Source organism: Aspergillus glaucus, assembly GCF_001890805.1.
Source record: "Aspergillus glaucus CBS 516.65 unplaced genomic scaffold ASPGLscaffold_23, whole genome shotgun sequence".
NCBI lineage: Eukaryota > Fungi > Ascomycota > Eurotiomycetes > Eurotiales > Aspergillaceae > Aspergillus > Aspergillus glaucus.
Window position 1 is genome coordinate 403,403 of NW_019170475.1, and position 26,502 is coordinate 429,904.

A 26,502-nucleotide genomic window follows, 5' to 3' on the forward strand; every position below is an offset into this window, starting at 1 on the left:
TTGAGTCAGGGTAGTTAGTGAGTCGGTGATGCCTTGTACTTCGGAGTAAGCAGGGCTATCCTGGTATACATTGTAGAGACACACTGACCAATGATATATCGCAATGGCTGAAGGGAGTTAATTTCCGCTAATCTCCAAATGCGTCATAACTTACAATACGATACCAGCCTTGTCCCTCCCGAGGCACTTTTTCCGCTCCGGTTTATATCACAGTAAGCCCACCGTATGGCATCAACCACCGCAATCCAAGATAATGCCTCCCACATCGTCATCCCCCGGTCAATATCCAAATAATCATGATAATAACCAGTGGTACCCGCAGCCCCAGCAGACGGGCCGCATTAACGAAGCCGTCAACTCGGCGTTCAGCAACGCAGATCAGCCGCCTTACTTATCCCCCGAAGTCCTCACCCAGATAACGGCCAATGTGATCCAGCAGCTTAAAACGACCGGTCTCGAGAATATCCCGGCTCAACAGCAACAACAGCAACAACAGCAACAACAGCATCACTCCCCCATGTCGCCTCGTGCTGGACGCGAAGACAACTCGAGCTATCAGCCATATCATCCACCGCCTCCAAGCGTATACCAAAACAGCCCCCGCCCGCCTTCGAGATCGTCCCACATCTCTCAGCCCATGAGCAGGTCTGGCTCGCGGGCGAGCCAAGTCAGCGAATATAACAATAGGGTTGAATCTCGTTCGAGTCCTCTGTCCAGAGAGAGCACTGATGCTGATGGGGAAATGACGACGCTTGAGAAAATCTGGGGGAAGCTTTTTGTGGATGGAAAGCCAACAAAGAGACTTTCGCAGTTCTTGCGGGGGATTGCAATGCATTTGGTAAGTGATTTCGTAAAATCTTTGGGAGAAGCCTAATGCTGACTCTGGGTAGATTGAGGATTATCCGCCAGGGAATACCATCGTTGTTACTCCCGAGAAGATGCAGAAGTTCTACGAGGATACGGCAGTCGCCTCTGATCCTTATCCATGGCAAGGTCAGTTCACAATCACCCTACTTGTTAGACCATGTCTAACTGGTGCTTTCAATGCAGATATTTTCCACGACCGCACATCCTCGATTTCTAGACTACTCCGAGAAGTAGAAGCAGAACACCACCTTATACAGATTAAGTTGAACGAAAGACCGGACGTTCCAGGCTTGACGCCCCGAGGCTTCGAGCGATGGGCTTCATTGATGATCCAAGCTCATCCAGACAGGGAATTTGATCGATTGCAGAAGGCCGTGTTGAACATGCCCATCAGCAATCCGGATGATAAGAAAGAGAGATTTCCTAAGGAGATTCCCCGACGGCTGTTTCCAGAAACACCGGATATTGAGTTGAGAAAACAACTCGATCAATACATTATGGAGCACTGTGTCGTGAAACTACCACCCATAACGGATGAGGAGATCACCGCTGCGCATCGTCCTCACAAGGCCTACGTCAGTCCAGCAGTAGAAGACGAAGAGGAGGAAGATGAAGAAGATAAGGAAACAGTGTCAGGCCCTATTGAACGCAAACGAAAACCGTATAGCGCGCAACCGGGCGGTGGTAAAAAGTTCGATGACGGTCCCTTCAGACCAGGGCATGGTCATAGCAAGTCCTTTTCGTCAAGCACCGCTAGACCGAGAGAAAGCTCGATACCTCCAGTTCCTGGACATCGGACACCTGAACCGCAACACCAGGACCCAGTCTACCCACGCTCCGGAAGTGCTACGCCCCACCATCCTCTCATCAGACCTGGACGGTCTCGAAGCTCTTCGCGGAGCGTAGCCGGTCACGATTACAGACACTCCGAAGGAGATATCCTCACTCACCATGGCCATCCACGCTACGCTGGGGACCATTATTTGAGCCCGACGACCGTTTCAGGTGATACGTTTGATGATAGTCGACGGTACCGGGAGCTTGAGCGCGAAAACGAGGATAAGCGACTATATGACGCCATTAGAGAACGTGAAAAATCCAAATATCATGACCACTTTCCTCCGCGAGGGCACTGGGTAGGCCAGGAAGATTACTACCGTGCTCTGTCCGGTCCTGGTGGAAGTGGCGGTTATGACGCCTATGGTTACCGATGAATACGATCCTGCTTGATTCTGGAGAAGGGAATTAGAAGTTATGATTGCTCGCTTTTGTTTGACGCCTTTCATGAAGCCAAATTTATGTCCCATGATGCATGGTTTATATCCAAGCGTTTGTTCTTTGCAGTCTTTGCGAATGGTTTGGGGTTGTGCAGTTATTAGCGTCCAGATTTCTAGCTTTACGATCTGTGTCATGCCCTCATGATTGATGTCAACGCATGCTGAAAATATATATATATCAATTCTTATAGCACATATCAAGATCAAGACCCTATTCTTCCCTCACCCGTTTCCTTTTCTCCAACTCCCGCATAACCTTCTTCCCAGCAACCTGACAAGAAGCCGCCTCCTTTTCCCTTAGCTTCTCTTCCCGCTCCCACAATTTCTGGATCCGTCTCTGATCCTTCTCCTCCCGCTCGACACGCTTCCTATGCCTCCTCCGGATGCGATCCTGCTCTTCTTCGAGCCGTTCTTGCTCCTCCTCAGCCTCCATCCGCAACTGCGCAATCTCTTCCTCAGTCAACACCCACGGCACCCAAAGAACCTCAACAAGAAACCGAATGCGCTGATCCAGGAACTGCATTTCAGCATTAGTATCAGGAACCGGGAAAAAGCGCTCAATATTAAGTTGCATGGCGGAGCGGAAGGTAGACAGTGTGCCTTTAACTTTCACCAGCGTTCCAGGGACGAGAGATGAGATGTCCAAGTACGTCTTGTCAGTTGTGGTGACGTGCGTCTCTATGATTGGTTGCCTCTGTGCTTTAGATCCTTGGTGTTGTTGTTGCTGCTGGCCTTCTTCAGTACCAGTTCCCTCTTGGGGGATGGATTGCTCGGATTTTAGAACGGCGATTTCGATGGTTGCGCCGCTGCTGTCGTCGAGGGTGAGGATGGTGCGCTTGTATACGTCTGTTCTGGCGATGATGAGGCCCACGAGACAGACGAAGCGGATTGGGTGGTTTAGATAGAAGTAGATGTTTTGACCTGTGGTTGTTAGTTTCTTTCAAGAATATATATCAATTCTTTACGACGCCACCACGGCCAGAGAATAATGCCAAAACTGCACAAATATACCCGGTCTAGCCAAAACCAAAGCATACAATGCACTAGTGAATACATACCTTCAAACCCCGGCCATCTCTTCAGCCGATGCACATCTACAGCCGCCATTTTTACCCAGGCGAAATGGGTTGGCGATGCCTTGAAGCAGAATGTCGGGTAAAAGGCCAGGCTATCATTGTCGACCGTCTCCATGTGCTCATCTTTTGTCTGTTTATTTCTTTCTGGTTGTTGGAGAGTTATGGGAGTGAGATAGGAAGGAGGGAGGTTTTCTGGCCGTTGCGTGGAGATCACGTGCTATTTTTGCTTGTCCGCTATTTTGCATTCTTCAACTCTCAAAGTACCATTGAACTACAATGCAATCGAGTTCCGACCTTGACGGGCTAATCAATAGCTCATTCAGCTATCGACAGATCATATACCATGATACGAACTAAATCAATCCCTCCATCATCCTTTTTTTCGGATTCCTCGGCTGCTGCTCCTGCCTCTGCCGCTCCTCAGGACTAATATCATCAACATTAGTCCCGTAATCCGCCAACGCAGCCTTGACCTCCTCCTCACTATTCTCATGCCCAGCCGTAGCAACCGACAAAATCTCCCTCTCCAACCCGCGCACAACTTCCCACTCAATCCCCGCCGCATCCAACATCTTACACCCCTCCGAACCCCCCACAAACGTCCCAGGCTCCTTAACACCGAAATACACCTTCTGAATACCTGCACGACCATCGGAACGAGTGTTGATGATCCTCTGCACGCACGGCGCATTCCCCGATAGCCGCTTCCCGCAAGGCTCCATGGTCACGTACATGACTAGTTTGCGATCGGGGTCGTTGGAGGGGAGGACCTCTGCGACGCGGTCTTCGGGGACGGAGTGTACGGCGGCGTAATTGGAGAAGCAGCATTGTTCGGCGTGGGTGTTGCCGGTTAGTTCCATTGTGTAGCCGGTGGAGAGGATTTGGTCGTCTTGTGTGGCGTCATCGTTGGAGGATGCTTTGCGGGAGAGGAGAATTGCGCCGACGCGGAAGTTGGTTGGTCGTGGAGGGGACTTTTCGGCGAGCTTGAGGCATTCGGATATGTAGCGGACGTGAGGGGAGGAGGTCGTCATGGTGTAGAGGTTGTAGTTTGTAGTCTGTAGTGGATGCGCTGCGTATGGTACAAGTATGCAGTAGGATTGGTTTGGAACGAGGTAGATGGCTTGCTCGATTTTCCAATTGACAGAGCAAGTTCGAAAGGATTCTGCGAAGAAATTGAATCAGTGCAGTTGTTGTGGGAGGTCCTTCTTTAATACCACTGAAACTGGGCGTGGGGTTATCCTACCCCGGAGGACTGATTATCGGCGATGACGGCAGAGTTCCTTTTCCTCCCACGGCTCGCGTCAGGTCGCGTAAAGCACTACAACCAACATTTCCTATTTATCTCTACTCAATCTCTTTGTGACCTATAAACACTTGCATATCTAATTCCTGCTACCCCTTTTTCTCACTGGATTTCATTTCATTTACTTTTTTTTCTTTTTTGCGCTCATCCATCGTTGACTACTGCGCCATGTCGGATCGCAACTCACCAGAAATCCCACGCGAACCCCCTCTCGAGACAGATCTTTACGACATCCTTGGTGTCAGCCAAGATGCGAAACCCGAGACGATCAAATCCACATACAAAAAGCTAGCGCTGAAACACCATCCTGGTACTTCCTCACCCGCTCTTCTTGACACGCGACAATGGGAAAAAGAGACTAACAACCCGCAGACAAGGCTCCAGCCGACTCCAAAGATGAAGCAAACCATAAATTCCAGCAAATAGCCTTTGCCTACGCCATCCTCTCCGACGAACGCCGTCGTAAGCGATTCGACCTGACCGGTAGCACGGCCGAAGCAGTCAACGAAGATGAAGACTTTAACTGGATGGACTTTTACCGCGAGCAGTTCTCTGCCTCGGTTGATGTGAACGCGCTAGAGCAGTTGAAGAAGGAATATCAGAGCTCGGAGGAGGAAGAGCACGATCTTCTCTCAGCGTTCGAGAAGAGTAAGGGTGATATGGACAAGGTCTACGAATCGGTGATGCTATGCAATGTCCTCGATGACGACGAGCGGTTCCGGGCTATCATCGACAAAGCCATTGCCGATGGCGAGGTGAAGAATTACAAGGAATACTCGGACGAACCGGAGAGCAAGCGACAGCAGAGGATAGAAGCGGCGCAAAGGGAGGCTGAGGAAGCGGAGGAAGCGGCCAGAGAGATCGAGGAGAAGAAACAGACTAAGGGTAAGAGGGGAGGTGCGAAGAAGAAGAAGGCAAAGGATAATGCTTTGGATGATAATGCGCTGGTGGCTATGATCAAGCAGCGACAAGCGAATCGCGCTGAGTCGTTCTTCGATAAGTTGGAGGAGAAATATGCGCCTAAAGGTCAGAAGAAACGGGCTGCGCAGATGGATGAGCCTCCCGAGGAAGCTTTTGCTGCTACGGGGGCGCGCAAGTCGTCCGGCGGCAGTAAGAAGAAGAAGTCTAGGGCGTGATGGATCTCGGCTGTTTGGGATCTTCCCTTTCGCGTTTCCTAGCAGTTTTTATTACTTGTGAATCCTATTAAGCCAGGAGTTTTGGGTGACTGGACCGGCAAGGACAGGAATTATGGTAAATATTGGTCATTTTCACAGGACTGGGTTCGTTCTAGGCATTTGGTACATTTATTCATTTTCATGTGAAGATAGACAATGCATACAATCATGTTCTATGCAGTATACCACTCCTATCAATCCATAATTTGTATCCGTTGTGGCCGGCAATATAGAAATTCTTCCCTGACTAAGGAATGCTTTCCCAGTTGATCCTGCCTTGTCTTTGCTCTGAGTGACGCTTGCCTTCTCAGCGTCATTTCATAGCCCGGCAGGCGCATATGCCAACTTCAACTGAATCACCCATACCATTATTTTATCGTCGCAGCAGACAGAGACAAACATCCATTCCTTTATCTCTCTAGTAAGCATTCTGCAGCTGCTGCCTTGATTGCACGTGGACGCAGCGTTTATATTGTCAGCGCCGTGGCTCTTGGATCCCCCCTCTTCACTCCCCCTGCTTTCCCTCTCAATCCCCAAACTGCTGCTTTTATCTCTCTCCCACTATCCAAAAACCATTATCGCTGACTCTCTAGATAACCGACAGAGATCTTCGTCTAAATTCTTGGACACGGGGCTGAAATTAACCGCCGATTTTACGCTCATCTTCCCCACATTCCTCCGCAAAACAAAGAGCCCCATACGGAGTACGGATACACTACGGAATATAAGAGTACCGCCTGTCCAGAGAGTACGTCCACTAGCTGTGTCATCGTTGTTATTATACTCTCCCACAGGCGGGGGAGAATAACCCGCAATGGCATACTCCCACTCGAGACGTCACGGCACTAGAATGTCGCTGGAGGAGACTCTAGAGCAGGAACGACGGGAGCTCGTGGATACTATGGAGGGCCGTCAGACGCGTCACGTCTCCGAATCATGGGCATCAGCATCACCCTCCATAAATATTAGTTCGGGAAACCCTGGAAGATATAGTATGCTGGAGTTCTCTCCTAGTCCTGGGGCTCTACCGCTTCGCCATGGGTCCATTGCCGGTATAGGAGTGGGTGTGACTCCGCCGTCGTCAGCTCATCGGCGCTCCTGGAATGAGCCGATCCTGTCATCGCCATTGCGCCTGAGCTCTACTGCGACATCCCCACCCTCTGCATCGTCTCCTACCTCTCCTCAGGATCAGGAAAAGGAAAAACCATCTGGCGATTCCGAGGCTGCCCCTCGTAAGTCATCGGACGGCACGGACCGGTCCCACGAGAGGAAAAAATCAGTAGGCAAGATTGAGAAATCCGGGGTGAAGACACCGACAATTACTACCACCGCGCTTCATCTCGATACTTCCGTGTCGCTCAGTAGCCCCGACCGTGACTCTGCGATTTCCCCCACCTCTACACCACAGGCACAGGAAAAGTCGCCGGTCGGCAAAAACACTGTTGCTGCAATGATGTCAGGATTGGACTCGAAGTTCGGATTGCCGAGTTTCGCTAGGGGACGAGACTCCGCTCGCCGCAGCGGCGCATCGAGGGGGTCTTCGCTGGATTCTCGGCTCCCCTCTCGGTTTGCGCGCTCCATCTCCCCCAGGAACCGATGGCTCCGAACCAACCCTTTCAGCCTGGCAACCTCGTCCCTCAAATCCACTAAATCGGCCGCCAAAGCGATCGACATGCATCTGTCCGATGCGGCGCTCTCTAAATTTTCGGGAGGTCTATCATCAGCACTCCCAGAGCCCGGATCCCGTCGGGGTTCGCTCGATGAAGGTTCGACCGCGGATGATGAGCGTTTGGAAAAGGACGTATACGATAGCGAAAACAATCCGATAGGAGAGACAAGCGACGAAGAAGACTTTGACGACAACTCCTCGAGCGATGACGAATCCGTAGGCCGTGGGAGGAAGGTGTCTATCGAGATTATATCTCCGTCCGACGATGGCAGCCAAGGTGATGCGAAGGAAGAGCCACAGAGTCTTCTTGCAGCAGCAGAAGAAGAGCGTAAGTTACTTTCCGTTCCGTACCTCCCACCTCAAGCTGTCGATCTCAATACTAATAAGACGTAGGTAAGCTGGTGGAGGACAATATCAACTCTACACCCCACGAGGAACAGAAACCCACCTTGATTCACTCCGCAAAGCTGGGCCCGCAGCCACTGCATCCTCCGCAACCACCGAAGCCGCAGCAGCCCCAGGTTCACCCGCGTACGAGCTTCGAAGCGACTTCCGCAATTAACACGCCGTTTGGATCTGAAGACGAAGCGGAACTATCAGATATCAAACGAGCCCAGAAACTCAGCATCCAAATGTCGTCCATCAACAACTCCGTCCGCAACAGATCTATTAGGACTATCGTGCGTGGTGACTTTGGCAATGTACTAGAGGAAACTGAAGGAGGCCGTCGCCGGCGGCGGAAGTATATGGTAACCACCGACCTCAGCGAGGAATCCGTGTATGCGCTGGAGTGGACGATCGGTACCATCTTGCGGGACGGGGATACCTTGTTTGCCGTCTGTGCTATTAACGAAGAGGCCAGCACCGGCCCGTCTGTTCAGATCGGCGAGGGCGCTAAAGCGATACAAGATTCCGCGATGGTGGTGGGGTCTCAAACAGAAGAGACAGCACGGAAGTCCCAGAATGATCCGTCCACTTATCTTCCTCGTGCCATTCGGGATCGTCTAGGCTCGGGTTCTGATAGCAAATCGAACTCTGTCGATGCCAAGGGCATATCCAAAGCAGAATCGGATCGGATGCATGCTGTCGAAACCATTTCTCAGACCTGTGTTCGGCTGCTGAGGAAGACACTGCTTCAGGTGCGGATTGCGGTGGAGGTGATTCATTGCAAGAGTCCTAAGCATATGATAACTGAGGCTGTAAGTTGCTACGCATATTGAGTGTTGGACATGTTGTTAACACTGTTTCTAGATCGATGGACTCGCGCCGACTCTCGTGATTGTCGGAGCCAGAGGACGAAGCGCTCTCAAGGGGTCAGTATCACACCCTTTGATTTTATGTCTGCCTTGCTAACAGTATACACTGTGCAGTGTTCTTCTGGGATCGTTCTCGAACTACCTTGTGACCAAGTCTTCCGTTCCGGTAATGGTCGCTCGCAGGAAACTGAAGAAGCATACCAAGAACAAGAAAACGAACATCCGTCTTTCCAACAACTTATCGACGCCCAAGAATCTTGCCATGGCAAAGATTGATTGACAAAAGGTCTTTTGCTCTGGGACTCCTGGGGCTGTGCACGAGTTACGACTTTTCTTTCTTCGATTCTTTACACTGTATTATTATCTTTTTATGGGTTTATGGATGGACGGAGTTTTTATTTATTTCATTTTACAGCATCCCCTTTGGACAATGCCTTCATTTTTCGTTTTGAATGACCTGAGATGAACTTTTCACATAGCATGATTGATGATATCCATTTCGGCTTCTTCTTGTTTGTCATATAGAATGCGGCGCATTCTTGACATCATCATTGAGCGTTTCTGCAGCCTTCTTCGTCCGTGCTTTAGCCGGCATAAAGCACCAAGATGCCTCTGTCTAAAACAGTAGCCACTTTTCAACTCAAATCCGCAAAAAACGTTCTCAGCAGTGTAGTCCATTTATCTCTGCGCATCAGACTGTATACCCCAAGGATATACACGACAGCTGCAGAGTACAGCATATATCTACTCAAGATAGTATTCGCAATAATCCACACACTTCCTAGCATAAATTTCTACCAAATAACCTGATATTGTCTGCATGCTTTTGTAATTGTTCCATTTCCGGATCTGTATATCAGGTGGGTATCACGTGCGCCACCGCCTGGGCGGGATGACGCCGTCCCATACGAATCGACGACCTGGCCCGACCTCTGCTTTGACCAGGAGCAGCTCTGGTTCTGTGCCTCGCTTTTTGCTTGTTTTACTATTTCCCTTGATATCTCCCTCTCGATAACCCCCGCAGTCCTTGAAAAACCGCAATAATGGCGTCCGAATTCGTCGACCCCCGGATGACCTCCATCAAGCCTCGTATCCGCTACAACACCATCGGAGGTATCAACGGACCTCTGGTCGTCCTTGATAACGTACGTTTCTACGAGCTGCGCATTGACCGTCCGATAATCAATCGATTCAATTTGATGATAATATCTAACAAAGGCGTCGACAGGTCAAATTCCCCCGGTACAATGAAATCGTCTCCTTGACGCTCGCCGATGGCACAGAACGCTCGGGTCAAGTCCTCGAAGCGAGAGGCAACAGAGCGGTCGTTCAGGTGCGGATATGGATACCCGATTGATGCCTCATGCACGATTTTAACGGAGCTTCTTTGCGATCATATAGGTGTTCGAAGGTACCTCGGGTGTCGATGTCAAGAAGGTATAACACTGCTTGGTTCTTGGGTTGATGGTTGAGGAGAATGTATGGTAGCTGACTACTGCGGATTAGACCAAAGTCGAGTTCACCGGGCACAGCTTGAAGCTGGGTGTGTCCGAAGACATGCTGGGTCGTGTTTTCGATGGTTCGGGTCGTGCAATTGATAAGGGTCCTAAGGTGTTGGCGGAGGATTATCTGGATATCAACGGTCAACCTATCAACCCTTACTCGCGAGTATGTATACCGATTATGGATTCGCTACGGAAGGCTTTGAATTGGTTGCTGATAGGCCGTCTTCCTGAATAGGTCTATCCCGAAGAAATGATATCCACCGGTATCTCCGCCATCGACACCATGAACTCCATTGCCAGAGGACAGAAGATCCCCATTTTCTCCGCTGCCGGTCTTCCCCACAACGAAATTGCTGCACAGATTTGTCGTCAGGCAAGCTTGGTCAACCAACCGACGAAGGGCGTTCACGATGGCCACGAGGAGAACTTCTCGATTGTCTTCGCGGCTATGGGTGTTAACATGGAAACTAGCCGTTTCTTCACCCGGGACTTCGAGGAGAACGGTAGTATGGAGCGTGTCACTCTGTTCCTGAATTTGGCCAATGACCCTACGTACGTTTCGACACCTGATATGGATATGGAGACTTTGCTAACTTGGTGTACAGAATTGAACGTATCATCACTCCTCGTCTCGCCTTGACCACCGCCGAATACTACGCCTACCAATTGGAGAAGCACGTCCTGACTATCATGACTGACCTTTCCGCCTACTGTGATGCTCTCCGTGAAGTCTCCGCTGCACGAGAAGAAGTTCCTGGTCGTCGTGGTTACCCCGGTTACATGTATACTGACTTGGCCACCATGTACGAACGTGCTGGACGTGTTGAGGGCCGTAACGGCTCCATCACCCAGATTCCTATCTTGACTATGCCTAACGATGGTGGGTTGCCTTTCCGATGCCGTCGCATACCTCGCTGACCTTTCTCAGATATCACCCACCCTATTCCTGACTTGACTGGTTATATTACCGAGGGTCAGATCTTCATTGACCGTCAGCTCTACAACAAGGGTGTCAGCCCTCCCATTAACGTCCTTCCGTCTCTGTCGCGTCTGATGAAATCTGCCATTGGTGAGGGTCGTACTCGGAAGGACCACTCTGATGTGTCCAACCAGCTGTACGCGAAGTATGCTATTGGACGTGATGCCGGTTAGTCTTCTTCTTACTATGTTTCGTACCGAAAGAATACCGTTGCTGACAACCGTGACAGCCGCCATGAAGGCAGTCGTTGGTGAGGAGGCTCTGTCCTCCGAGGACAAGCTCTCTCTCGAGTTCCTCGACAAGTTCGAACGTACCTTCATCAGCCAGTCCGCATATGAATCCCGGAGTATCTTCGAATCGCTCGACATCGCTTGGAACCTCCTCCGTGTCTACCCCAAGGAGCTGCTCAACCGTATTCCCAAGCGTGTTCTGGACGAGTTCTACACCCGCCATGGTCGTAAAGTGCCCAACAAGGACACGAGGGACGGCACGCAGGCGCCACAGAATTTGATTGATGCTTAAACTAATTTCCCGCGGTTTAGAGATGTCATATGTCGATGAGGAGATTTTTGTAGCTATTTCTTATCTCTATTTTTTAGCCTGATATGTTTCTCTTGTTATGTTACCACTTTTGCATACATATTGAATTCTCAGAGTGCGTTCTCTAGCTTCTCATTTTCTTTAGTACGCTGTTTCTTCCCAAGCGGATACGAGCCCTAAGTTGTTTAAATATGGTCAATCTGATTGTCAAGTATGAAATGGGAACAAAGTTTAATAGCCGAAGCAGTTTGTACCAGCAGAATAACACGCTGGGTTGCTGTCATGCGTTTGGTAGTGGTGGTAGACGTGCTAGCCATTCCTCCTTCGGATGGGTCTAGGACACCTCCACTCGTCTCATCTCCCTCTTCTTCCTTCCGACATCATCCCGCACCTTTCTCTTCTCACCTACTATCTTCTCACCTGTGTTTCTGTTTTCTTATCCGTTTCGTCTTTCGCTGACGAATCTGAGAGGTTTGTATATCGTCCTTGATAGCCCTGTACCCTGGCAACTTCCGATTACTGACCTGGCTGGTACTTTACTCTATACACGTTCCAATTAAAGCAGAACCTCAGCGAGTCCTCCAACGTCTCATCATCCTTCATTTCACGAAACGAACCTTCAGATTCCACCACCGTCTACTCAACTTCAAACAACCTTACCTACGCACACTGAAGATGAACCCGTTCGATGAGCTACTGAAGTTCCATGAGGCGACACGCAAGGAAATCTATGAGCTGGAGGCAAATGTCGAAAAGTGCAACATCGATCACATGCTCCTCAAATATGACAGCGACAAGATAGTGCAGGATCTCAGGTTCACAGAGGCGTTTCTACGCGATTCTTACAGGGACGAAGATGGGAAGGAATTGTTGCGAAATGCGGAATTCAAAGCAGATATTGTTGCGGATGCAAATATCTACGTGTCTGGATTTAGGAAGGATAGAGAGAAGTTCACGTCCCTTTACAACCAAGATCCGGAGACGGTTCTCCAGTATCGTGAGTCGAGATGTTGATTTATATTTGGAATGCTGCTTGCTGTGCTGATCAATGTCCTAGACCAAAAGGGCCTTCGTTATGTCATCCGTCTACTCGAATACCATGCCAACCTCCGTTTGCATAGGCGCTACATCACCCCAGAAGTCGAGGAGCAACATTTCACTTTTATACGCCTGTTGCTTCTGTCCGGCTTCCTGTCTGACAAGGAACTTGAGCTTCCGATTAAGGAGCATTCGTACGGATATTGGACAGCTGTGAGGGATACTATGGGCTGGTGATGATGCTCTCTAAGTGCCTGTGTTGCATGCTTTTCTGTGTTGTGTGCTCTTCAATACTGTATGATGCTTTTGCTTATGTGTTTCTTCTTGCTGTTTGCTGTTTCAAATATTTCTTTAGATGTTGTACCTCTGAGCTTCTGCGCGTTTCTCCCTTCCAAGACATTGATTTCCCAAGCAATTGATATGGTGTTTTGTCAATACTTGTCAAAGAATTCACTGTTGTCGCCTTTATCCAAGGAGTCTATCCGAGACAAACAAAAAAAAAGCCTTCGAAAGCATAATATCATAAAAATACTAACTTCAGGCACTCCCATGACCATCAAGGACAATGCTTCACGGCTTAGACTTAAGCAAAAGACCAAGAATTGCCATAGAAAGGATTATTGAGACATGTAAGATGCGAAACCGGACCTTAGGAGATGTTGATGTTTCCTGTTTTGGATGGTGGGCCATCCTCATCCCGCACTGCTTCCTGTCCATCTACACCTCATTACCATCATCCACATTAAACCTCCTCATCTATCTTCGTGTCCCACGCTCCAAGATACCTGTTCCTTCTACTATCAAGAGTCTCTCCAATGACTTGACAACGATCTGAGAGATTTACACATCCCTATAGCCTGCCAACCTCTAACCACTAATATGGCTGGCTAGACACACCTCGATGAAGACACGACTTCTGTTTACCTCATCTCTACGTCTCGTCATTCTTTGTACCATAACATTTATATCCTAAATTTGTCTGCTACAAAACCCTATCCTCGTACGAACTAACGTCCGCCCTCGCCCTACCAAGATGGACATCTTGGAAGATCTACAGAAGAAGACTGCTGCGGCCCTCAAGAGCACTGAAGAATTGGAGGCGAGTTCTGAAGAAGCCCAGATTGAGCGCCAGCTTGCCATATATGACTGCGGAAGAAATGTTCAGAGCGTCGAGCTGCTTATGGAATTTGGCAAGCGTGGTGATGGGGACGAAGACGGTGTTCTGGAGTTTATAAATCAGATGAAGTTCAGGGCGGATATCATCGCAGATGCAGAACTCTTCACCAGTGGCATGAAGGACGAAAAAGATACCTTCCTTGGATTGTATTACCAGGATCCCAGAAAGTTCTCGAGTATAGTGGGTTTAGCTGGTACTACCTGGAGTACCACCTTGCTAATTGATTCATTTTAGAGAAGCACGGCTTTCACTTCGTTAACAGGCTCCTCGAATACCATGCAAATATCCTCCTCAACGAACGCGAAATACCCCCGAAGTCAAGGAATAGCACGTTCGCTTCATACGGATGCTGTTTCTATCGAACTCCTCCTTCAAGTTAGGCCGTACGTTTCTTGCTGAGGACGCTTACCCGTACTGGAAAACTGTTCAGAACACGATGGGATGGTAGTTGAGGCTCTTTGTCATGCGCTGCTTCTGTCGGGTGTGCTTCTGGTCTCTGTCTGCTGTTCTGACGATGCAGTTTATTTCTTTTGATATGCTGGCTTTGCAATTGACATAATACTGTATTGATATGACTCAGAATGTGCTGTTGCTTGTATTTATATGCTGATACCAACTGTATTCTAACCCTTGATCATGTGGTTACTCTCTTTTAATACATTGATGTTCCAAGAGTTCGGCTTGAGGAGAGGTTCCAGGAAGAAGCCTTAGGAAGCAAAATACCATAAAGCTAGCTTCAATACAGTTTATAGACAGGTATTGCGTGTAATCGCTAAGCTCAAATTAATCACTAAAGGCCTTGAGGGCTAATCTAATATCTTGAATGACATGTAAAGAATTGCGCGCCGCAATCGAACCTTAAGTCCGAGGTGTTGTTGTTTCCTCTTTTGGATGGGACATGGGAACCTTCCTCTTCTCCTTCTCCTTCGCATCTCCTCCCTTCCATCCTCCTCCAGAACCTTTTCCTTCGTTCAAACCATTATCGGTTGTCCTGCCACCAGCGAGTTTTTCGTTTGACAACTAGAGGTTTGTATATCGTCTTCAATGGCCCTATATCCTGGCAGGAGCTACTAACCTAGCTGGCAGTCTACTCTAGATACGCGTCGCTGAATAGAGCATCCTCAGTACCTCCGACGTCTTACTACTCTCCTCCAACAGCAGTCCACCGCCCTCTCGATTCCAGCTTGGTATAGCCAAAGGCTTCGACAAGATAAACCTGTCAGAGCGCTACACCAGGTGGAGAGAGGACTCCGACGACTTGGTCAGGCGCATGTCTGAAGCAGAGAAGATTGATCACCTTCGTATCGATTGCAAGATTCTCGCCTACGACTTCGCCAAACTATTCCAGAGCATCTCCACCCTCAAAGAAGTTCAGAAACATAATGACGCCTCAAAGCAGAAGGAGGTCGCTGATGAGCTCATGGGAAGAGCAGTCTACAAGGCGGATATCATCACCGACGCTCAGATTTTTGCCAGTGGTCGGTTGATTAATAGGGGACACGTTCATTTGGATCTATTTCCAAGACCCGGACAGAGTGCTGGAGTATGGTGAGTAAAACCGGCTCTTGTTCCATGCAAAAAAGGATCCTGAATTCTCCATTCTGTGCTAACCAATTGTAACAGACAGACGAGGATCTTACTACGCCACCAGACTCTTGGAATTCCATGCAAACCTGCTTCTGAACAAGAAAGAGGTTACGCCGGAAGTGGAGCATGAGCATCATATATTCTTACGAATGCTCCTTTATTCGTACTTGTGCCTCGCAGAGAATGTTCCGTTCATTGAGAAAGAGTACGCTTATCCCTACTACAAGGTTGTCCGCGATACAACGGGTTGGTGATATATTATCTCCTGTGTGCTGCTTTTTGTTCGCGGGCTGGTTCTGTCGTCTGGGCTCCCGTCATCTTCTCTGTGTCGCTTGTTGATAAGTGTTTTACTTCGGAGGTTTGACCCTAGTAATACATGACTCGAGAACATGTTGCTGTCTTGCTTGCCTGCTTCAACTACTACTCTTACATTCCAGTCTGGGATCCATGTGCCAGCTGAAACTAAATGGTCTAGCGTATCACGCTCCAGATCAATTCCCTCTTTTTTGCAAGTAGATTATAATTGATCGAAACTGGGACGTATCGAGTGTTACGCTTTATGCGGGAGGTGGTGTGGTTTCCTCTTTCGGTCACGGGCGACTTCCTTTTCTCATTCACCTTCCATCCGCATCCCACCATTTTTCTCTTCCTTCAACCATCGGCCGTCCTGATACAATCGAGCTCCTTTCTATTGACTGAAGGCATGTACATCATCTCCATGGCCCTGTAGCCGGGCAAGTTCCAATTCTAACCTGGCGAGTACTTTACCCTAGATACACGTCGGTAAAGACAGTCATCCGAAGAACCCCAAACAACTTTCCTCCCTCCGCTCTGCAAGTCACGAAACGATATCAATCTTCCCAATCCCAGCTCAGAAACTTCGAAACAATGAGCTTGTCACATAGCACCATCAGGTTGAAGGAGGATACCGTAGAGCTACGCAGACGCGTTACTGAAATCAAAACCCTCAACCCCGAACAGAAAACCGAGAAGCTTGACGAGCTCGACATCGACTGCTACCTTCTCGAATACGACACTGCAAAGCTCGCCCAGTATATAGCTGTCCATGAATCACTACGAAAGCACGACGATGTCTCTCAGGAGCAGGTCGCTGAGCAGATCATGAAGAACGCGACCTACAAAGCAGACATACTTACGGATGCTGAGCTCTTTGTGAGTGGCGTAATTATGGACAGGTTCATCTTTACTTCGCTGTATTGTTCGGAGCCGGAGACAGTCATTGATTACCGTGAGTTTGTTGTCCGATGAAAAAGTTGTCAGGCTAACTGATTGTCCTAGAAAAGCGAGGCCTCGACTACGTGAACAGGGTGCTCGAACATAACGCCAACCTTCATCTGACGCAGCGAGAGATCACCCCTGAGGTCGAAAAGCAACATCACTTCTTCGTACGGAAGTTATTTCTGTCGAGTTTTGTCTCAGAGGGTTTTGAGTCTCTTATCAAAAGCGGCACTTACAACTACTGGAGAGCTGTCCGTGACACCATGGGATGGTGATCAACCTTTCTTCGTGTGTATCTTGTCTCTGTGTGTGTCGTGTTAGTGTTAGTGTTGTACCTCTGAGCCTTGAAAGTGTGGTCTTTCTATTCTTCTCCAAGCAGCCGACGAAGCTGTATTTATATATGATGCAAAGTCTTCTTCTATTGACCTGTTTGTGTTACTTCAATTTCGGTGTTTAGGTGCTTCCGTGATTTTCTCCCTTTATAACGTTCACTTTCCATGCAGTTAAAACGGCATATTCAATATATGACCAAAAGCGTGCTGTGGCTAAGAGATTGTCACCTTTATCCAAAGCCCAATTATGTATTAGAGAGCAATAAATTTGATTAACTGAAGAGAAAATCACAGTACACCTGGGCAGCGAATAATAACGGGGGAAAAGCCAACCAATTTGGGCGACCTAGGGAAAAGAACAGAAAATGACAAGGCTTCAAGGACCTAATCGGAAAATAACTGAGGGTGTGCGAGAGGAGCCATCGCATGCCAGCTGGTATCCGGAATCCACGAATCAGTTGAAACTGGATACCCTTGATCAAGATCTTCCAGTTCAATTCCCTCCCTTTTGCACACAGATCTCAATCGTTCCCAACTATTGTCTTGGTGCTCACAAATGTCAGATTCATAGCCTTCATACTCGTTATCCTCATCCAAATACCATAGCCGGAGGCAGATATATCCTAGCAAAGGAGTTGAAGATCTCCAATCTGTGTTGAGAAAAGCATGCGTGCAGTCTGTAGTGCGAATATAGGTCCATTTCTTGAGCCGGTGTGGTTCACGCAGGTCATCCCTCAGGCACAACTTGGTCAATGTGCAAGGTAGAGCAACCTGAGTGTCAGCTTGATCGGGGTCAGGTCCAAAAAGAACAGCCATTTGTATCTCCAGAGTTCTGAGCTTGGTGAACGTTTTGAAGACCTCACGAACCGGCTCCCATGACACTTCTTTCCTACGCTTATTGCGGCGGACCTGCTCGCACATATCGCAGCATGAGTAGTATTCAATCTTCATACAGAAGTTCTCCACGGAATTTCTGACTGACGCTAATGCCTGAGCGAGGACTTTGCGATTCTTGAGAATGGGCCGGTTATGTCTTTTGAAGGTCAATCCCAAGTGGAGATTTTGCAGCGAAGATGATGTCTGGGTGAGTAAGAAGAGGACATCGTGCTCTGATATCGTGGCGACCACTAAAATGTGAGTTCGTAAATGGCGGAGGTTCAATTCCTCAGGATGTTTTTGCTTGAGCAGTGTGATGTCTGGGAGTCGTATTTCCAAGTGCCGAGTGAAGGGAAGAAAGAACCAGCCGATACATAGCTCTTTGTTGTGAGGGCCTCGGTAGCTATCAGAGACGAAGTTGGGCTCGTAGATTGGCTCAGCATGGTATCCAATAGGTTGTCGCACATTCCCACCGTATTCAAGCAGCCCAAGACAGGAAAATTTTGACAGCAGTCCCATGTCCAATGACAGCGCATTCTTCAACATCCTATCCGGATACCCACCTCTTCCAGCGAGCTCCCAGTCCAACCACAGACTAGTCAACCCTGGAAGCTGCGAGATGAGAACCGCGATAAACGCCTCCGTTTCACCCCCTGCAGCGCACAAATCCAATCACTCGCCTCATTGTCTGGGAATCCCGCACGTTCAATGATATCCACTGAGCCTGCAACCATGTCCTTGTAACGACCCGCCTGAGCCCTCCAGGGTATGTCGGGCTTAGTCCAATTTAAGTATGGCTGTTGATCGCGTGTGAGGAAAGTTATGTTCCGCACCAACGAGGCTAAATGTGGTCGCGCGAGGATGGTTTGGAGGAGTAGGAGGAGTCGTTTCAGGAAGCCTCTCCAGGTCTTCCAGAGCCATTTTATGTCTCTGTAGAGGAGGTGGTTGGTTGAGGTGTGTAGGGCACGGGATGTTTTCGAGAGGGCCAGGATGTCATTGGAACGGAGGCGATTTATGATGTTTAGCCAGCAGTCGTATGGGAGGTGATAAAAGAGGCAAGTTGCAGTGGAAGTCATGATGATGGTAACAGTTGAGATGAAGGGATTGAATGATTTAGGGAGGCCCTTTCTTGCAAGTCCTCACTGTACAAACCATGTGACTGGCTGCAGTAAATGTACAGCCGAAAAGAAAGAGTGCCGCTACTCAAGCTTCTCATAAAATCTCGCCAGTATTCTACCTTGACTAAAGCATAGATGCCCCGAGATACACCACGGCTGGCTGCCATTTTCTTTCACTTCCATATGATTACTGGCTGAACGTTACTGAGAGACTTTCAACTAGGGATATCTCGATCCTTTCAAGAACATGCAAAGCCATGTGCGCTGCAACCGAGCCTCTTCTCTACACGAAAACTTTTTGGGGCTGGGATAGAAGGAAAGCCCTGCGACAACTACTCCGGCTACTCCGAACTATCCTTAGATGACCAGATCTAGCCTCTTTAGTGTGGCATATCAGCTTTCTAGCAACAACAGAATAACGTGCTGAACTGGGCACAGACTGGAGATGCGAGGGTTTTATGGACGTGGTTGAGGGGTGCGTTGATATTATCAATCGTGCGCAATTCCCAGATGCAGACGTCTGGATCGCAGCTCTCCAACAAGGCGTGTCAGAAGCGTTCATTTCGATATTTATCTCCCAGCTCTCGATGTTGAATTGTCTCCGCTTGGACTATGAGTTTTTGAAATCTGGATACGCGGACAAGATGGTGAAGCATGCGCTTCTCTCATTCTCATCTTTTCTCCAAGGGGTGCTTTCGATATTTTCCCGACTCCAGAAAGTCGACTACGGTAGACATAACCACGACAGCCCTTCTTATATCCACAAATGGCTATTTAATGACCTCCGGGGCTACGACAAAAACAAGTTCATCGCTTGGCTTTGTCTCCCCTCTCTTCAGCGTTTCGACACACATTATCTGGTTCTTACGGGAGTTACAGGGCTCGAAAGAAGGCAACGCGAGGAAGACATAAAACTGAATCTCTGCGGCTTGCAGACACTCTTCCTAACGCGTTCGAAGATTCCAGAGCAGGATATCTTTTTCTTACTGTCCCAGACGCCCTCCTTGAAGAACCTCCATCTGGGACCGATATACGAAAGGCACGATCAGCCGGTACCTGGGCATCACTTACTTGCATAGGCGTTGGAGTTGGTTAGCGATACTGTTGAGAATCTTTCCATTGGGGTGGAATACTACTCATGCTGTGGCGAGTGTGAGGAGGTTGAGGACGATAAACTCAGAGAAGAGGGATTAGAGTCATGGGAACCCTTTCGCGGAATTCTGAAAAGGTTTACCAACCTTCAAAACCTTGAAATACCAATCTATGTCATCTTTGGAACTGTAACTACAGCTGCAGCTGACTTTGATTTGGTCGCCGCATTACCTGAGACACTGCGTAAGTTGTGCTTGAGGAATGACCCGTGCCAGCTGCAAGATTGTGAGATGAAAACAGGCTCTTATATCCTGGACTGCGTGCATGCATTTCTCACCAGCAGGAATTGGAAATCTGCAACGCCATTCCTCCGAAACATCTGCATCCGGTTATGTCCTTATGCGATCTTTAAGATTAGCGATCCCGATGATCCTGAGAGCCTTGCGAATAGCGAAAAGCAGTTGTCAGATGTTTGTGAAAGAGAGGGGATTGAGATGGAAGTTTATAAGCATGAATATTCCGTTCCAATTGGTGATTGGATCCCGGCTGGGGGCTGCTGTTATGCTTGAGAATACTCCCTTTTCGAATTGATCCTGCTAGACGAGTTCGAATGTATTTTACCATACATTAAAGCTTTCCTTCCATTGATTCATTACGAGTGTACTGGTAATTACGATGCATAATTGAATCTTTGAGCGTCGGCGACTTCTTGGCCACAGCACATCCTTGTCACGTATAGATTGTGCCGCCAATTTTTGGAAAGGTAAGTACATTGAATGCTCTATTTAAAATATACTAGACAAATGGGTGCAGGACTAGTCTGCTAGCGAACTGTCACAAGTTCCGAGAAGAAGAAAATATCAAACAACGAAAACCTCAACAAACACAATGAGAAGCGTTAGGAAACGCACAGCTAGGGACTTAAGCTTCTAGTCCTAGTTCTCTTTGCAACGGTTTCTGACTGGTGATAGCAGAAGTTCTCACAGGTTACCCGTTGTAAAACAGCCCCCAATCACACCACCGAGAACCCGACACTCCAGGACGTTACCCATTCCAATAGACAGAATCAAAACATGGTCTCGGCCACGGTCTTAAAATAAGCATGATAAGCCTTGCCCACTGGGGTACCTGGATCCTCTGTTGAGGGGAGGTTGTCCGTCCGCCGCACCTGGCGAAGAAAGTCGAAGAACTTCTCCATGACAACATCCGGGATCTCATCCTTCTTCCCCCACTGCAGATTGTTCTGATACTAAATTACCTTGATCGCGTACTCGATGCCATCAAGGTCTAATAAAACCATCAATTAGCATACAATCCCACGGTAGAAGATTCGACCAAACTCACAAAGCTCAAGAACCCTATCCGGCATCAACCCGTACATTGCAAGGTAAACCTCAATATCGTCCCTCTCGCCATCTATGTACAAGCGAGCATCGCTGATAGCATCCGCATTGTAGCCTGTCTTTTCAACGATCCCGTCGAACTCCCCCTTAAGGCCGGTGTAATCTTGCAGCTGCTTCAGAAGTCGGACGTCCTTGGCCATTTTATCGTGCTCGTCGGAGAGAAGCTTATAATTAATATTAAGATCGTTGTAGGCTTTGGTCATGGCCTCGAGTTTGGTGGTGGTTTCGACGGCGTGGGCTTGGAGGTCCTTAATGGCCTGTTGCCTTTTAGAGAGGTCCATGGTTGTTTTTCGGGTGGGAGTTGGATTTGCAGGGTGTTTAGACTGAGAATTCTGAATATCGTTCTGAGAAGTGAGAGGGGATAAGCGAGAAGACGAGCAATTTTGTGGTGAAAAGGAGGTGTTGTAGGCTGGCTGGGTTTTGTTTGTGTTGGGAGGAAAGTGACAGGAAGTCGGGGTCTACAAGGGGAAATCTGGTCATGCGAGTCGACCGTCTCGTTTTGTGAAGCATTTTACTAAAATTTGGAAGAGTGATTATGCCATAATACCCTCAATTTTATGATCTATTTTCTTGGGCATTGCTACATTCTGCAGTAATGTCATAGGGCTAAACCAATGATTCACTCGGATCTTGCACAGAACAACAGAAAATCCAAAGGCCATTAAATAATCCCAAATAAACAATGCGAAGCATCAATCATCTTTATGACCAGCAGCTTCCGTGTATGCATTGGTGACCAGAGCTACGGTGGGCTTTGAGATAGAGAAGCTACGCGAGCTGCTAGAATGATGAAACGAGATGAAGGAAATAAGACTTCCGCCGCTTCCTTTTATATTCCATTTAACAGTAGGTTTGAGTCATAGAAACGCCTGATCCCTGCTGGTCCTAATTGAAATACATTCCTGTGTATCTATAGTAGAGCTTCTTATTTGTATCTACCAGCCAACCACACAGTATCAAGTACTATGAGTCAAATATACAGAAGCAGCCAAGTCAAATTGCCGCATCGCTCTGTCTCTGGAGTCCTTGCCTGGTGCCAACATGCCTGTGTGCAACCATATACGGTAGCAGTCATTTTTGACTCATTGTCACTGTTGAAGTCTCCCCTATCATATCGCGCTTCTACATATTCGGAAGCCGGTGCTGTAGCCTCTAAAGTCTGAGCGAGGCCTTGAGCTTTTCCAAATTTGTATCCCGAAATACAGTGTTGGGAGCATACAGTCAGAGGCGCAGTTCTTATTCTCATCTGTTCATTATCGGAAGCTTGGCTAGTATCTCTCTAAATTGCTTGAAGGGGTATTCGTGAGCTCAGCAACCAATGATACCCATCCCAAGAACACACTTATTACCAGGTATGAAGTTAGCCTCTACCCTAATGAGGCATTTGTTCTGGGCGGCTACATGACATACAGAATGCATATACCCTCTGTGTACATGATTAAGAGGAGAACAGAACAGTGTAGAAGGAGTACTACTGCACTTTGAGATGTGATGCTATCCAAATACGCCAGCGATTCTCTCCGGCTTTACGTTGGGAAATGGAACATCCATTGATTCAAAAAAGCAATTTACAAACCACCAAAACCACCAAGCATCAGAGGATTCTATAGCCAGCAGCTTTCATATGCTCGAGTATACCTTGCCCAACGGAGTCTCAGGGTGGTTCTTCTGGTATCTAGGGAAGTGCTCCGTCCTTTGTAGCTCGTCCAGGAAAACCTGATATTTCTCCTGTGCCTCCGCTGAGACCTCTTTTCCCTCGTCAATAACAAGATTGACATGGTTACTGAGCGCCCAGATGGTATAGAAAACGTCTTTTTTGCCTGAAATATTTAATTGGCATGGATGCCTTCCTTGCAATACTTTGAGTTCAACTCACGCAGCTCAAAACCTTCTCCGGCTCCAGTCCATACAACGCGACATATGCTTCCGTATCCTTTCTCCATCCCTTTAATTACAAGCATGCATCAAGGAAAGCCTCCCCGCCGCCAGCCGTTCTAACCGCATCCGCAAAGGTCTCTTTGTAAGTTAGAACAGCATAGTCTGTTCCCCAGTGCAAGCTGCTCCATGAAGTTGACGGTTGGCTTGGACTTCTTTATGTCCAAAAGTGTGCTGACAAGTTTGGAGGTAGATTCCATCAGCTTTGCCGATGGATCTTGTTCCGTCGTTTGTTCTGTGGTGTGGGTGTGGTCTTCGGACTTGTTGGTGTCTTGGTCCATTTTGGTATCGGGGTCGGTTTCTCTGGTCGTTTCGGGTGGCGTGGTATTGGGGGCTGTCTGTTGAGGAATGAACAGGCTTAGGCTCTAGATGGCCTTTTATAAGTAGAAGAAGAGAATGAGATTTCCATTATCTGGCATCCAACACTAGGTCAAATGTCTAATCCCTGTTAGTTAGTCCCGATGAAAATGTACATCCTGATAGATCTATAGTTAGCAGGGCTTATTATTAAACATTTATCAACCGATTAATATTACGGAGTATGCAGCCAAGTCATTGGAGTCCACGTATTAGTAGATTCGGGACTTCCACCTTCAGTCCCCGATGCCGCATTGCTTTGCATGTCTTGTCCTACCATCGGGGCTGCGAGTAGCCATGGTGGCTGTCCTCTTTGGGTCCTCAATTGACGCTTCGGCATCATACCCAGTACTTAGCAAAATTTCCCCTATCTTGGCGCAGCAGGCATATTGGTGTACGGATAATGTCATGTCGCAAAAATGACTGCCCCATGAGGGAGAACCACGCCTGTGAAAGTTGAAGGATCACACGAAACCCGTATCATTGGTGCTCTCTGTGTCCCGAGCCAACTTGCCCTTGAGGCACATGTCCTCAAGTATCTTTTTGGTTCGAATCTTGTGTCGTGTATCTCGCGGAAGTTGGCGTGCCGGCTTCTCAGTGTCTTTAGTAAGGCTGCTTGATTTTTAATACTGTTGATATAACTAACTAACTAACTAGTTAGTTATATGTTGGTCCTTCCCGCGCTATTAATTTGATACTTAACGCCATCGCCTGTATAAAGGACTGTATGTCAGCACCCAAGGAAGTGGGACTATACTGCATGTTAATCCAAAAGCAAGGCAGTTTAAAAAGGCCTCACTGGCTCATTGTTCTGTGTTCAACCAATCCATGCATCCCAGTCCGCTCTGATCTGAGTAGCTTTTTGAGACTGTAGTCTAGGAGTCTGGACCAGGCACTTTTGGGTAGCCCCTGTTTAGTCTTGACATGTTATTTATTATGGCCTCCCACTAACTCTTTTCCCCATGGTGTTCCAGCTTGGTCCAGTCTTAAGGCTGTGCTTGTCAAGTTGATTGAGGTTTGGATAAGGGTTCATCCTGGTTGAATGGTGCTCAATGGCGGACGGTCGATAAGATGGACGTTTCTCGGTGACAGTGGCCTGGAGCTTGTTTTGGGAAGCACTTGACCTCGAGGACGGGCAGCTTGTGCATGCCATTTGATTTGGTTTAAGGTGCGGCTGTTGCGTTGAATTTTTCGCAGCAATCAAATAGAATGCTCAATTGGGATGAACAAGATCGATGGTTTATTGCTAAGAAGAACTGCTGAGTAAAAAGAAAGACGAATAGACCAGCATCTTAGGAAAACCTTGCTCTATCTAAGTTTTCACTAATGAGAAAAGTCTCTCGGGCAGATGAATGAATACAAAAGTTGCTATTGACAATATATATGCATCATAAAGAATAACACTACTAGTGACTTCGGCTAAGCCATCCTTCACTTGTAACGAATCGTCTATTCACTAGAAATCGGCTCTAAAGCAACGATCGGAGTCATGGCCGGCAGCCTTCATGTATGCATAATATAACTTCATCAATGGAGACTCGTGTTCCGTCTTTGGTGAGACAGAAAAGTGCTCCGTTCGTTCTAGCTCTTGCAAGAACCTCTGATGCTTCCCCTTCACATCTACTGAGATATCATCCTCCTTCTCGTTCTCAGCAATGAGCCAAGCATGGTAGTTGAGCGCCTCAATTGCATAGTAGACATGATACTTGCCTGAAGCAATCGCATAAGCATGGAAGCCTTTAATTATACTGGAATTGGATAATTTAACTCACGGAATTCGAGAACCTTCTCTGGCTCCAGTCCATACAATGCAACGTATGCTTCTGTGTTCTTTCCTTTCCCCGTGATACACAAGTGCGCATTAGTGACAGCATTTCCACGACCAGCCGCTTTGGTTACATCCCTTAATGATGCGTTTTGGGTTATTTCGAAGATACTTTTCCTGCATCCTAGCGAAAGGAAGTCGATGAGGTTAAAGACTCGCTTGCGAACATCATCTCCAGCATTATCGTCACCATATAGAGCGCCGAGTGCGTTGAAGAAGTCTTCAACAGATCGGTCTAACTGGTTGAATAAATATATGCCCTATAGCTTTATGATGTCATCTTCCACTTTCTTGCTGTCTTCCGGTTTGTGGGTGTTTTGGTCCATTCTGGTGTTGGGGTTGGCTTTCTAGTGGTTCTGGAACTGGTATAGAATATGAGATAGAAAGAAAACGAGAGCTTTTGGGTCGATATATATAAGATCACTCGGTTGTTTGCCATCCGACATCAAGTTTTGAGTCACAGAAGCGCTTGGTACTCGGCCAGTCCAAATGAAAATACATCCTGGTGGGCTTCCTTATGGCAAAGCATGTTATTATGGTATCCCAACCAATCAAACGGTAATTAGTACTATTGCTGATGATAATATGTTGAAGTTAGGTCAGCGGTATTTATGTATTGTGGCCATTAAGAATCCTGAGCAGCACCGCCAGGCTACCCTCTGTCGCATGGTGCTTATACATATCTGGATCCCGATGTCAAAGTCCTCCAAAACCCGAAAGGGCTTGACCCATTCTAGATTATTCTCCTGTATCTCGCGCCATCTGCATTGACGAAATCAGTGCTATCTTCAAATTCTTGGAGAAGTCTTGTCCTAGAGAACGGCAAAGTGTGTTTCATTTTTTTTCGTTTATTAGCTATGTAGGCGTATTCGCTTC

At 47.9% G+C, this 26,502-nt stretch overlaps 14 protein-coding genes across 14 annotated transcripts; 8 read left to right on the forward strand and 6 right to left on the reverse strand.

The window, feature by feature from the left end:
• Positions 1-253: 253 nt before the first annotated feature.
• On the forward strand, positions 254-2,081 carry ASPGLDRAFT_69393 (uncharacterized protein; the record flags this gene model as incomplete). The annotated part of the gene is made up of 3 exons (XM_022549361.1): positions 254-838; positions 891-993; positions 1,051-2,081. The coding sequence occupies 3 exons, from the start codon at positions 254-256 to the stop codon at positions 2,079-2,081; spliced, it is 1,719 nt and encodes a 572-aa protein (XP_022397313.1).
• Positions 2,082-2,367: 286 nt separating this feature from the next.
• Positions 2,368-3,335, reverse strand: ASPGLDRAFT_108092 (OB-fold domain-containing protein; the record flags this gene model as incomplete). Its single annotated transcript, XM_022539535.1, has 2 exons — positions 2,368-3,065; positions 3,203-3,335. Coding segments are annotated over 2 exons (831 nt in total), but the record flags the coding sequence as incomplete, so codon positions are not given.
• An 86-nt stretch (positions 3,336-3,421) lies between these two features.
• ASPGLDRAFT_157091 (putative DRAP deaminase) lies at positions 3,422-4,448 on the reverse strand. Its single transcript, XM_022542387.1, has one exon. It carries the CDS (start codon positions 4,249-4,251, stop codon positions 3,574-3,576), a length of 678 nt encoding a protein of 225 aa, XP_022397315.1. The 5' UTR covers positions 4,252-4,448; the 3' UTR covers positions 3,422-3,573.
• Positions 4,449-4,519: 71 nt separating this feature from the next.
• On the forward strand, positions 4,520-5,901 carry ASPGLDRAFT_51479 (DnaJ domain protein). The gene is made up of 2 exons (XM_022547540.1): positions 4,520-4,833; positions 4,896-5,901. The coding sequence occupies exons 1-2, from the start codon at positions 4,692-4,694 to the stop codon at positions 5,657-5,659; spliced, it is 906 nt and encodes a 301-aa protein (XP_022397316.1). The 5' UTR covers positions 4,520-4,691; the 3' UTR covers positions 5,660-5,901.
• Positions 5,902-6,512: 611 nt separating this feature from the next.
• Positions 6,513-8,903, forward strand: ASPGLDRAFT_69397 (universal stress protein family domain protein; the record flags this gene model as incomplete). The annotated part of the gene is made up of 4 exons (XM_022549362.1): positions 6,513-7,695; positions 7,761-8,566; positions 8,619-8,680; positions 8,738-8,903. 4 exons carry the CDS (start codon positions 6,513-6,515, stop codon positions 8,901-8,903), a joined length of 2,217 nt encoding a protein of 738 aa, XP_022397317.1.
• A 659-nt stretch (positions 8,904-9,562) lies between these two features.
• On the forward strand, positions 9,563-11,670 carry ASPGLDRAFT_51481 (H(+)-transporting V1 sector ATPase subunit B). Its single transcript, XM_022547541.1, has 8 exons — positions 9,563-9,768; positions 9,852-9,956; positions 10,025-10,060; positions 10,130-10,291; positions 10,364-10,680; positions 10,734-11,008; positions 11,057-11,275; positions 11,337-11,670. The coding sequence occupies exons 1-8, from the start codon at positions 9,667-9,669 to the stop codon at positions 11,627-11,629; spliced, it is 1,509 nt and encodes a 502-aa protein (XP_022397318.1). The 5' UTR covers positions 9,563-9,666; the 3' UTR covers positions 11,630-11,670.
• Positions 11,671-12,322: 652 nt separating this feature from the next.
• On the forward strand, positions 12,323-12,922 carry ASPGLDRAFT_28981 (uncharacterized protein; the record flags this gene model as incomplete). The annotated part of the gene is made up of 2 exons (XM_022543809.1): positions 12,323-12,644; positions 12,705-12,922. The coding sequence occupies 2 exons, from the start codon at positions 12,323-12,325 to the stop codon at positions 12,920-12,922; spliced, it is 540 nt and encodes a 179-aa protein (XP_022397319.1).
• Positions 12,923-13,718: 796 nt separating this feature from the next.
• Positions 13,719-15,703, forward strand: ASPGLDRAFT_61009 (uncharacterized protein; the record flags this gene model as incomplete). Its single annotated transcript, XM_022548457.1, has 4 exons — positions 13,719-14,042; positions 14,097-14,245; positions 14,988-15,340; positions 15,486-15,703. The coding sequence occupies 4 exons, from the start codon at positions 13,719-13,721 to the stop codon at positions 15,701-15,703; spliced, it is 1,044 nt and encodes a 347-aa protein (XP_022397320.1).
• A 634-nt stretch (positions 15,704-16,337) lies between these two features.
• Positions 16,338-16,963, forward strand: ASPGLDRAFT_38984 (uncharacterized protein; the record flags this gene model as incomplete). The annotated part of the gene is made up of 2 exons (XM_022545008.1): positions 16,338-16,698; positions 16,749-16,963. 2 exons carry the CDS (start codon positions 16,338-16,340, stop codon positions 16,961-16,963), a joined length of 576 nt encoding a protein of 191 aa, XP_022397321.1.
• A 441-nt stretch (positions 16,964-17,404) lies between these two features.
• On the reverse strand, positions 17,405-18,972 carry ASPGLDRAFT_38985 (uncharacterized protein; the record flags this gene model as incomplete). The annotated part of the gene is made up of 2 exons (XM_022545009.1): positions 17,405-18,549; positions 18,600-18,972. 2 exons carry the CDS (start codon positions 18,970-18,972, stop codon positions 17,405-17,407), a joined length of 1,518 nt encoding a protein of 505 aa, XP_022397322.1.
• A 500-nt stretch (positions 18,973-19,472) lies between these two features.
• ASPGLDRAFT_38986 (uncharacterized protein) lies at positions 19,473-20,675 on the forward strand (the record flags this gene model as incomplete). Its single annotated transcript, XM_022545010.1, has 2 exons — positions 19,473-20,066; positions 20,094-20,675. 2 exons carry the CDS (start codon positions 19,473-19,475, stop codon positions 20,673-20,675), a joined length of 1,176 nt encoding a protein of 391 aa, XP_022397323.1.
• Positions 20,676-20,980: 305 nt separating this feature from the next.
• Positions 20,981-22,058, reverse strand: ASPGLDRAFT_51482 (uncharacterized protein). The gene is made up of 2 exons (XM_022547542.1): positions 21,564-22,058; positions 20,981-21,493 (listed from the first exon to the last, which is right to left on the reverse strand). The coding sequence occupies exons 1-2, from the start codon at positions 21,788-21,790 to the stop codon at positions 21,475-21,477; spliced, it is 246 nt and encodes an 81-aa protein (XP_022397324.1). The 5' UTR covers positions 21,791-22,058; the 3' UTR covers positions 20,981-21,474.
• A 984-nt stretch (positions 22,059-23,042) lies between these two features.
• On the reverse strand, positions 23,043-23,492 carry ASPGLDRAFT_51483 (uncharacterized protein). Its single transcript, XM_022547543.1, has 2 exons — positions 23,386-23,492; positions 23,043-23,329 (listed from the first exon to the last, which is right to left on the reverse strand). Exons 1-2 carry the CDS (start codon positions 23,450-23,452, stop codon positions 23,130-23,132), a joined length of 267 nt encoding a protein of 88 aa, XP_022397325.1. The 5' UTR covers positions 23,453-23,492; the 3' UTR covers positions 23,043-23,129.
• A 1,758-nt stretch (positions 23,493-25,250) lies between these two features.
• ASPGLDRAFT_85095 (uncharacterized protein) lies at positions 25,251-25,952 on the reverse strand (the record flags this gene model as incomplete). Its single annotated transcript, XM_022550315.1, has 3 exons — positions 25,251-25,511; positions 25,574-25,865; positions 25,914-25,952. 3 exons carry the CDS (start codon positions 25,950-25,952, stop codon positions 25,258-25,260), a joined length of 585 nt encoding a protein of 194 aa, XP_022397326.1. The 3' UTR covers positions 25,251-25,257.
• Between the last annotated feature and the right edge of the window lie 550 nt (positions 25,953-26,502).

Bases quoted from the DNA above. Each gene is read 5' to 3' on its own strand.
- ASPGLDRAFT_157091 (XM_022542387.1), bottom strand. From the start codon at position 4,251: ATGACGACCTCCTCCCCTCACGTCCGCTACATATCCGAATGCCTCAAG.
- ASPGLDRAFT_51483 (XM_022547543.1), bottom strand. From the start codon at position 23,452: ATGGAGAAAGGATACGGAAGCATATGTCGCGTTGTATGGACTGGAGCC. The intron at 23,330-23,385 runs GTGAGTTGAACT...TAAATATTTCAG, and splicing joins CGGAGAAGGTTTTGAGCTGC to GCAAAAAAGACGTTTTCTAT.
- ASPGLDRAFT_51479 (XM_022547540.1), top strand. From the start codon at position 4,692: ATGTCGGATCGCAACTCACCAGAAATCCCACGCGAACCCCCTCTCGAG. The intron at 4,834-4,895 runs GTACTTCCTCAC...AACAACCCGCAG, and splicing joins AGCGCTGAAACACCATCCTG to ACAAGGCTCCAGCCGACTCC.
- ASPGLDRAFT_51482 (XM_022547542.1), bottom strand. From the start codon at position 21,790: ATGGACCTCTCTAAAAGGCAACAGGCCATTAAGGACCTCCAAGCCCAC.
- ASPGLDRAFT_51481 (XM_022547541.1), top strand. From the start codon at position 9,667: ATGGCGTCCGAATTCGTCGACCCCCGGATGACCTCCATCAAGCCTCGT. The intron at 10,681-10,733 runs GTACGTTTCGAC...CTTGGTGTACAG, and splicing joins AATTTGGCCAATGACCCTAC to AATTGAACGTATCATCACTC. The intron at 11,276-11,336 runs GTTAGTCTTCTT...CAACCGTGACAG, and splicing joins TGCTATTGGACGTGATGCCG to CCGCCATGAAGGCAGTCGTT.